At 26.5% G+C, this 10,677-nt stretch overlaps 1 protein-coding gene across 4 annotated transcripts in view; it reads right to left on the bottom strand.

The window, feature by feature from the left end:
• Positions 1–2,699: 2,699 nt before the first annotated feature.
• Positions 2,700–10,677, bottom strand: part of Dlg5 (MAGUK family member discs large 5) — a 44,836-nt gene continuing 36,858 nt past the window's right edge. For all 4 annotated transcript variants that reach the window (XM_087153231.1, XM_087153232.1, XM_087153234.1 and 1 more), the window contains exons 23-26: positions 9,336–9,565; positions 7,590–7,699; positions 7,392–7,501; positions 2,700–4,541 (exon numbers count right to left, since the gene is read on the bottom strand). In XM_087153231.1, coding sequence (XP_087009357.1) covers positions 4,438–4,541; positions 7,392–7,501; positions 7,590–7,699; positions 9,336–9,565 — 554 coding nt within the window. In that variant the 3' untranslated portion in view covers positions 2,700–4,437. The remainder of the gene's footprint in view (positions 4,542–7,391; positions 7,502–7,589; positions 7,700–9,335; positions 9,566–10,677) is intronic.

Here is a 10,677-nt window from a genome sequence, read left to right as displayed (position 1 = left end):
AAGTAGGAAAAAATTATAATATATATATAGTAGTAAAAATAAACATTCGCATTTCTTTGAGAGGCAGGGTTCATTACATTGAGCATCAATTATATTTCTTTTGTCATTAAGAAATATATAGGTTGAGTATAAGTAAACAATACACAAAAATTTAATTTTATCATGCTAAAGAAATCAATTAAAAAGAAAACTATTTTTATTAAAGAGTGAAAATATGTTTATAATTCACTCATAAGGTGAATGCTAGATTAAGAATTGTTTAAAATTCATGTGAATTGTCAATGACAACAAGGATTTTTTTTTCTTCCAGAAGAATATATATATATTTATTTATCACACCAGAGAATTAACAACAAGATTCATTTTAGGACATTAAATTGTTAACAGTAGCACCATGGCATGACAATCTATTCAATCTGGTTAACAATACTTTTAACTGTTAAAATCCCAACAATATTCACAACAGGAATGAATGCATTCGCTTTATATATAATTTTACATGATAAATTACAGTCATTTTATTTAAAGTCAATTACAGTCTTGTTTTTTAACTTAAATCATTTTATTGCAATGCTGAACTCTCAAGATAATTAAAATTAAATGTTTAGTTGCTTTAGATCCTAATATTTTAGACCAAACACAAGCATGGTTTACATCTTGCTATTTCAAATCCACACCTTTTTAAACGCAGATTAAGAATCTACCTTCCTACAGCCTAATGTACACAAGAAGCCCATGAATCACTCTGGAGGTAAGATCCCGAAAGATTTTCCAACACATGCCATTTGGAAGGTAAAGGAGGTTCCTTACCTTGAGAAGTATATATGCAAGATTGCACATCGGTTCAAAATGAAAACCGTGCTTACTTCATTCGGCCTTACTCGCCAACCGGCATTATTTAAAAAGTAATAAGCAGAACAGACAGAAATTTAACAATCTTATTATGAGATTTATCAATTTTAAATACCAATGTTAAAGTTAATATGGGACGGAAAATTTAACAGGTATATTACTTTGTATTTAAGTCAGTTAATTCTGTGCTTAGAAGTAAAATATGAGCAGTTTATTTTAAATTGGCAGGATGAGAAATACAAAAAAAAGGTAAGTACCATTAATAAAAATTATTATTAAAACTTTTTTTACCTAATATCGAAAAAATAAATAACAATGAATAAATGAGGCCATAATAAAGAGAATAAAATTTCATGTCAAACTAGTTTATATTTTTGATGAAAAAATTTTATAAATTTTATGTTAGTTTGTCTTATAAATTGATTTTCTTTCAATGTATACTTATATCATAACTTGCTGTAGAAAAAAAATTGTTTGAATATTATTTAAAAAAAACTTGAATACATAGAACAGGAAACAAACAAAAAGACTTTGAATTTTTTCCACACACAGTTGGAATACTTAATATGTATATTGAATGTAATCTAATACTGACACATTTAAATGAAATTTATAAAAGTATATATATATAATACATTTGTGTTTAAATTGTAGTCATTGCATTACTATAGTGATAAGATTATTAACTTAATTTTCTTACTTAAACATTACAAATAATGACAGATGGTAATACAGAGCGAAATATCTGTTTTATGTTTATAACTAAGAAATTCTAATAACTCTAAAAATAATGTCCATAAAAGCAAAAAAAAAATTTTTTTTTTTTTTTAAAAAATTGGGAAACTTTGAATTTTGGAGGACAAAAATTGTATTTAAAGACACAATTTAGATTATCACTGCAAAGAGAATACAGCTTAATTAATCTATTCCTTTTAAATAGGATTAAAAAAACTTAATTTGAAAGAAATGCCTGATAGTAAATTGTTTAGTATTTGCATTTTTCTACAAAGCAACTTAGCAACATTAACCTTTCCTTAAAAATACAGATTAATGATACAATAAAATAAGCTTTTAAAAAGTTAATAAAATTTGAAATTTATACATGACTAACTTTTTCAAACCCTGTTTTTAAGAAAATTTAATTCTCATTAAAAACTCAATATCTACCCTTATGCAATCAAACTTATATAGAACTATACAGGTGAAAATTAAACTAACATATCTAAAAACATCTGATAAAAACAAAATCACATAAATATTTGAATATAATACAAAGTAGTTGTGGACAAACAGAAACAGTGATATCACATAATGCACAAAAGAAATCAGCAATAATATATAAAATTTGGGTATTCACAAAACAGTCAGCAGGTTTCATCAGAGTGAGAAAATTATCAAAGCATTCGACCATACCAAATAAATTTTGTTCAGGTACAATACATGATTTTTAATTTAATACTGATTTATTTAAATAAAGCTCATCAAAACCTACAGCAGCAAGTGTTCATAGATTTTGAATTAATTGTTTGGTGTTTCTTTTTACATTATCTGTGTACATTACAAAAACAAATAGTAAAACTAAGTTTTGAAACGAAGATAAAATTCAGTTGATTATAAATAAACATAAAAATAACTCTTAAATTTAGAAATATGTAATTCAAGTGAGTATACAAAATTGTCTTTGTCAAAATAAAATCTAAAATAGTAGCTTATGGTGGGTTTCAATACATATCTCAACAATTTTTAATATTTAAAAATATTAGGAATTTAATAATGTAAAAATTACATAAAATTATTTTTAAAGTCAATTATATAATTATAACTGATAATCAGTAGAACTCCGACTGTAGGAGTTCCGATCATAGTACACTTTGGATATCTGACAATCTATCCGTTCTAGAGCTATACATACTATAGTGTTTCCACTCAATTTTCAAACTAAAATGCAAAGATTTTTTTCTTAACTTTTCCAGCAAAAGTTGCAATTTTAAAGAATTAAAATTTAAAAAAAAGAAAGAATAAAAATTGAGATAAACTAGAAAATGAACCATTTCTTTTAGCTTAGAATTAAAGAGCATTATTCAAACATTTCTGACTCAATCGAAAATAGCTTGAAAATAAAATAAAATCCAAATTCAATTGACTAGAAATTTCAAAAATAATCTTTAAGCGAACCAACTGGACTCACAATAAGTTTAAAAGAAAGATTTTTTTCCTTTTTGCATTTAAATATTGCAATTTCTAGTTCCTTTTTGCTCAAATTTCTCGACTCAATAAGTAGCAGTTGTTAACTATTTCAAGAAGTAAATAGCATGTTTGAACAAAATTAGCAAGGATCTTGCAAACATTTGATTAAAAAAAAAAAATAAGGATGAATTATGAACAGTTCCAAAATTTCTCATGATTAAACTTTTGCTCTGAATTAAATTTTATTTCTCAAGAATTTTTACAATTTTTTAAGGGTTTCAAATGATTTAATTACTTCTAGATGACTTATTAAATTAAACTTTTATTTGGTTTATTAATGAGATTAAAAGGGGAAAAAATAAATTTTAAAAAAATAAATAGTCATTCATAATTTTATTTTGTAGATTAATATTAAAAATTGATTTAAAAAGGTTGTCCAACTGTCTGATGATCGAAATTATTTGATTAACCTCAGATTTTGGGGAATACGAATAATCGCGGTTCTAATGAACTTATTATTTTCTGTTCATAACATTTTGCATACAATAAAAAATTTTAATATATTATATCACACAAATTTTTGTAATTATATCAACTGGTGCCAGATCCACTAACTTAAAACTATTGGTAAGTTACGCAATGAAGAGTACTTGATTGCAAACGATTAAGAGTGTTGTATCTAAAGAAACAATTTATTGCATGGTCATTTACAGTAAAGTTAATAATTAATTTCATAGATAAAAAATTAACTAAATTTCAAATCTTAAAATACATGGGTAAAATAATACCCATAACTAATCAACTAGTATGCTCACTTGAAATCAATTATAGAATTAAAACAATCTCAAAATTTCTTAATATTATTAATCGTATAATATCATTAATAATTGCACATTTTAGGATGCCAAAAAGAAACTGTAATAGTTATCATATTAATAGAAAATGATACATCAAAATAAGATTAAGTGTTAGCTAGAAATATATTTAAAGCAAACTGATGAAATATATTCTATACTTATAACTAATAAAGTTAATAAGCTAAAGTCCCTCTCTATAGTGAATCTCAAAACGTCTGACGAGTTTTAATAGCTCAAGATTAACAGTATGGGGATCCTAAAATACAATGATATTCATGCGATAGTACGTTAAAATCACACAATTAAAAAGTACCCTCCAAAATTTATTAAATTTGTAAAATAGCCCGATTCTATATCTGTACATATGTTATATTACAGCTTTCAGTAACATAACTTATCCATTTTGACTTTGCAAACATGCACAAATGAGCATTTTATAAAGATTTCCAGTTTGTTTTCACAAAAAATGTACAAAGTATTTTATCTATTGACATAATTTTTTTTTTTTATAAAATCATTCAAATGACTACTTGATAATTAATTATAATGAACCACTTGGCACCCATAAGGCTTTGCTTTGCTCTTCCTCAACACAAGCTTTTACCTGAGTGCACATATAAGCCAGATTTGAACCAGGAATTACACCTAAAAGTTATGAAATAAATTTTTATAGCAAAAATAATAATGCAGCAAATACATAATATTTAATGAATTATTAGGCATTAAACAATTAATCACAATCAAAACAAATTAATTATTACTGGGTGCGTAGCCAAATCTTTCAACAAAAAGTAAGCACCTTTCAAGTACCTAAGTTTCTTTTACAAGACAAGTACTTTTTTTAGTGCTTAAAAAAGCACTAAAAATATTTTTAAGCACTACATACAATAAAAAAATGCCAAATAATTTTCAAAGAATTACATGATCATGATAAAATAACTAGTTTCTAACAAAGAACAATTTTCTTAATTATATTATCCCTCTTAAAAAGATTGAGAGATTTTTAGGTTCGATTTCAGAGGGAGGGGAAATGAGGCCTGAAATTGAGAATATCCTGCAAAATGCAGCAGAGTTGCACATGAGATTGCAAGAATCTCACCCAGCACAGCTCAGTATACGCACGTGCGGACCGGCAAGTATTTCGTCAAACTTGTAAAATGGTTGATGCCTTCATAAGCTATGGACTGACGGTATGCCAAAATGCATTGTGTTTGAATGGATTGTGAAAAGGCTGAATAGAACAATGCGAAAACTACACTGTTACATAATATGTGGCGAAAATCGACATGGTAAAGAAGAAGAAAAAAAATCACAATTTCGAAAAGGGGAAATTAATTTTTAAAAATACCCAATAGAAGAAGCACCTTTAAGGGCTTTTAAAAAACAAAAATAAGCACTTTTTAAAATCCCCTATAGATATGCTCCAAAAGATTGATCACTGTAATGACCATTTATTACCATTAAAATTAGCAAAATTGTTCAGATAAGGGTTGGCATGGTTTAAATCACTTGATTTATTTTTTAAAAAAATCAATGATTTAAATTAACTGTGATTTTTTTTAAGAAAATCATTGATAAAAACCCAACTGATTTCTTTAAAAAATATATCATTAAGTTGAAAATACTTTTATAAATATATTTTTTATTATGTGATTCTTTTAAATGCCTGATTTCACTGATAAGGAAGGTTATATCCAAAGAAATAATAAAAGGGTAATTTATTATATTTCAAAATAGATTTAATAAATAAATAAAATTAAAAGACTAAAAGTGAACAAAATAATGTTAATCTGTTAAATTATGATTTTTCTATCAGCTGCATATAAAATAATCTGCAAATAATAAACATATTTCAGTTATACCCATTGTTTTTTATGTTAATTTGAATGCTTTAAGAGCTTTTAAAACATTAAATTGCAGTTAGTGTTTACCAATATTGAAAAAAGGATTGTTCTGCTCAGAGAAACTTGCAATAGATTTTTTCTTTAATGTTTTCAGATCCAAACTAATTTAATCTTCATTGGATATCTAACTGACAAAGTGCTTCCCAGTCTTTTTAAAATTTTTGGATATTTAGCTTAAACAAAAATAACAATTTTATTTATTCAGAGATTAGTTTGTAATAATTAAATAATAATTTTTCAAACATTATTTAGAAATACAAATTATTTAGATGCATTAATGTTTTCAAATAATATTAAATACTTTGAGCACATTTTATTTGACTAGTTAATAATAAAAAATACGAAAAAAAAACATGAATTTTGTCAACCCTGAATTGAATTACAGTCGGACCTCTATTTAAGGAAGTCGCTAAATCACAATAATAAGTTTGTTATATGGAAAATTCATTTAATAGAAAATCACCCTTTAAAATACTTAAACATAAAACAGGTTTTAAATTCATAAATCCTAGACATAATTAAAACAGCAATTGATACACCTTTATCTTGTAAACTAGTACAGTACAGGATCCGTTATCCAGAAATCAGAAAACCGGAAAACCAAAAAACCGGAACGAAAATCAATAAATTATCCCGCAATTTTTAAAACAATTTTTTTTTCCTCATAAGATTTTAGGATTTTTCTTTCTTTTTTGAAAGATGTTTACCTTACCATCATTTTGGAAATAATCATTAGTGTATTACTTCATCGTTTTTTCTTATTTTTAAGATTATTTCCCAATATTTTTATTTTTTTTAGTTGGGTTTAACAACAAAAAAAACGGCTTCTTGTAGCGATTCAGAAAACCGGAAAAATCAGTTATCCGGAATAGCGATGGTCCCGATCGTACCGGATAATCGGTTTCTTACTGTATCTACTTTTTATTATAAAGGAAATTTGCATGTAAAGCAAGAGTAGAGCAAAACATTATCCAGCGTTACACTACATACTTTATAGATTTACAACTAACAAAAAGCTGAATTTATGTATAAAATTATAGCTGCATTTTTTATAAAAGTTATTTTAAACATATATTACCTCATGCGTTCTTAAGTTTAAATGCCACTGATAAAATCTGTTAATTTCACCAGAGGTTTTCATTTGAAATGCAAACAAAAAGGGAAAGGGATTTTACTGCTTTCTCTATAAGTGGCTTTGAAAATCAATTTCTTACATAAAATGTATTAACAAGTTTGAAATGTTCTGAAATATTTTTGGAAAATAGGGAAAGTGGATCTCAAAGAAAAGTTCGTTAAATAGAAAATTCACTTCGCTATTTGAAAGTTGATTTACGAAGAAAGTTCCTAAAATGTTCTTGGTACCTCGGAAAAAAATCCCAAAATAAAGGAATTCACAAAATGGAAGTTTGTTAAATAGAAGTCAGAATGTATTTCCAATTGAATTAACAACCCAGTACTTAAAGAATAAAATAAAAGAAGTAAAATAAAACATGAAGTAATTTTATCTGTTTTTATTTTAAATTCATTATTTCTTAGAATAAACATTAAGAAAAATATATAAATAGAAAACTCAAGAAATGAATGATTTTACCATTTATCAGTTGCTTGTATTCACTCTCAATTTTTAGTGCATGTTCAAACATCTCTTTAGCTGCTTTTGTCGTAACCTTTTCAGTTAAATATCTTGAATCTTTAGCTTCTCTAAAGTGATCATAAAACAAAATATTTCAACATAATCATTTAAAGATTTAAACAATAGACATTAAAATGAGAAGAAATATTTACTAACCTGATTTGCTTAGTAGATTTGTATTTTAAAAAAATGACTATTGGATAAATCATGCTCTGGTTTAAACGCTCTACAGCTGAAAGACTACAATCCAAGAGGGCATGACATTTCTAAAATATGAAAAATAAAAAGTCATATTAAAGGAATTATTTTTTCTCAATGAATTAGTTAAAATACTTCCATGCACTTTGATGAAACTAAAAAAATCTTGTATATGTATAAGCAATCCAAAATATTATTTGAACCTCAGAATTATTTAAAAAAATTAAAATTCATAAACATTAAATATCTTAAAATGACTAAATTTCATGAGATTATAGGAACTGTAGTCTTGTTTTGTTCCTTTAGTTAAGATACAAAATTTTTTATCAAGATTTTAAAATAAAACAAATTTTCAGTCAGTGATTTTTGTTATTTTCTTTAAAGTTTTATAACATATTAATATATATATATATAAAAATATACAGTGATACCTCTCAGGGGGTGACCACTCCTTGCTCCACAGTAAAATGGTCGTTCTTAAGGGTAATCTCCATTGACCAGCAAAAGTTATCAAAGGTACATAATTTTTCGCAAAAGGTTTTAATTTTAGTCAAAGTCATTTACTTGGTGCGGAAATGCTTCTTGTGTTGGAGTCATGAAAACAATATAATTAATAAAATTCAGTTTTAATAAAATAAAATTATGTGAACCTATTGATATATTATCTATTAATATAATATATGATGATATAATTTTGTGAAAATAAATTTATCAATTATGAATGTTGAGCCGTGGTAGCTTTCACCTCATTGAGAGGTAAAGGCAGTGGACTAAAATATCCTCAGTAGTAGACGAATCATGGATAAGAGTCCCCTTGATGCCAGGCTAACCCTGGGTGCTTTTCCTAGCCATGTAACACAAATGTGGGCTAGTTCCATCAAAAAAAAAAATACTTCACTAAGGCAAATTTCTCTAAATGCTTGATCCAGGAGTTCCCTTGTCTTCTGGATTGGGTTCAAAATTACACGGCTACGGAGATGAACACGTCAACTCAAAATTTTGATCGGCTGTTCAATGACGGTTATAATATGAATGATAGAACCATTTTCATAAAATAAATAATTATGTTTTCTTTTAAGCTTGCATTTAATTCCATATCAAAAATTAGTTAGCTTTGAAAGATGAACAACGGCTTGCTTCCTTGAAATGCTTAGTTCTTTTTCAAATATGTTTTTTTCTAATTTAATAATTTTCTAACTCCAAAAATAAATCCTCAATAGCATCGTCATCACTGCCTGCAACGTGAAGTTGTGGTTCTCTTTCAGAGATCGTATAAAAGAGCTCTCAAACTGAAAGTCTCACACAAATGTTTTGAATACATATTTTAGTTCTGTTAATATTTTTTGTTTTGATATTTCCTTATTTGACTTTTCCTGCATTTGGTGCAAAGGTTCATTCGCTCGCTGGGAGAGGTTTTAATGGTCTCTCCTAAAGATTTTCTTCAACACTAAGTCTATGGAAAAATTTGCGTTCCTTTCAAAAGTGGCTATAAATAGAGGAGGTTGCTACATAAAGATGGGCTTCCGTAGAGGTTTCACTGCATATGTATATACATATATATACATATAGACCTAAAATCTGCACCACAAAAATAAATAAAAGACATTTGCTCTTCTGAATTTTGTTTTGCGTGCATCAAAATTGGTTCTATTTAAAACATAGTGATTTATTTATTTTCAGGGAAAACAAGTAATATTTTCATACTTTATCACAGAGTTGTTTTATAGCTGCCACAGTTGTACACTCAAAATGGTTGCCTCGTCTCCTGAAATCCACAAATTTGAGTTCTTGAAGTCCCCTTTCCATCATAGACAGAGAGCCCTTCATTTTCTCTGGAATGCAGCGTTGGAAAACATGAGGAAAATCTTGCTCAAGCTGATCGACAACAGCTTCCATCAAAGGCCCCACAATAATAACTGGACGTAATGACAAATCTAAATTAAATGAAAAAGCAAGTTAATAAGTCAGTTAAACTCATACACAGTCATAATTCATACCAGACTTTGATAACTTAATTTAGCCATGCAAAATAAGATCGAAACTTGTTCTTTGAAAAAAATAAAACCACAGTAGTATTAAAAAAAGAGATATCGGATTTTGTTACCATAACTAATGTTCTTTGCAAAATAATAATTTGCTTCACATAAAAATTAACTCTTTTTAATTTTGGGGGGGAAAAATATACTATTATTTTCTCTTTGGTATTGAAAATGAGTATATTACAGGGTGTGTAGCCAGATTTTTCAACAAAATATAAGTACATTTTAAGTACTTTTTAAGCATTCAAAAAATACTTTTAATCACTTTCCAAAAAAAAAAATTCATAATTAGGATCTGTGTAGTAAAAAAAAATTTTTTTTCCTATCATTTAAAGTTCTTAATTTATAAACATAAAATCAATCAAATCCAAAAACTTTACATAATCATGATAGAATGACTAGTTTCTCATAAATATTGCATATAAAATTGTGAAAATCATGCATTTTCTGTAATTTAGAAAGACAATCGACATGGCAAAGAAAAAATCTCTTTTTTAAAAAGATGGTAAATTAAGCACTTTTTACAAATCCCGAATAAAAAAAGCACCTTTAAGGGCTTTTAGAAAACGTAAGTCAAAAATAGGCACCTTTAAGCACTTTTTAAAAACAGTACGTATTATATTAATAATTGCATTGTTATATTAATTTTACATTATCACTTCACTTTAATTTAAAAATGTTGCTCTATCATGTGACTATCACTTCTACTGAAAGAAAATTTATTATGAAGTACATGTTCTCTTGAATTTTAAGATTTATAGACTATTAATGAAGTAGATTAATGGAATAATGAATGTCTAAAATCAAAAGATTTTGATTATCTGCAACAGATTTGTACTTAATTGCTTCAAATAATCAATATTCTACTGCAGCTTCTTTTTGATCACAAACTATTGAACCATAATAAGCTAAAAGAAAATTAGGTGATACATATTTTATGAAATTGCAACTCACCCCATGGAACTAAGTGAAGGATAGTTAGCATTTATATTTAATAAGAATCTAAA

The sequence above is a fragment of the Parasteatoda tepidariorum genome, chromosome 10, assembly GCF_982258835.1.
Source record: "Parasteatoda tepidariorum strain Cologne lab strain chromosome 10, Ptep-v5.0, whole genome shotgun sequence".
Classification (NCBI taxonomy): domain Eukaryota; kingdom Metazoa; phylum Arthropoda; class Arachnida; order Araneae; family Theridiidae; genus Parasteatoda; species Parasteatoda tepidariorum.
This window is presented reverse-complemented; position numbering and strand designations above follow the sequence as displayed.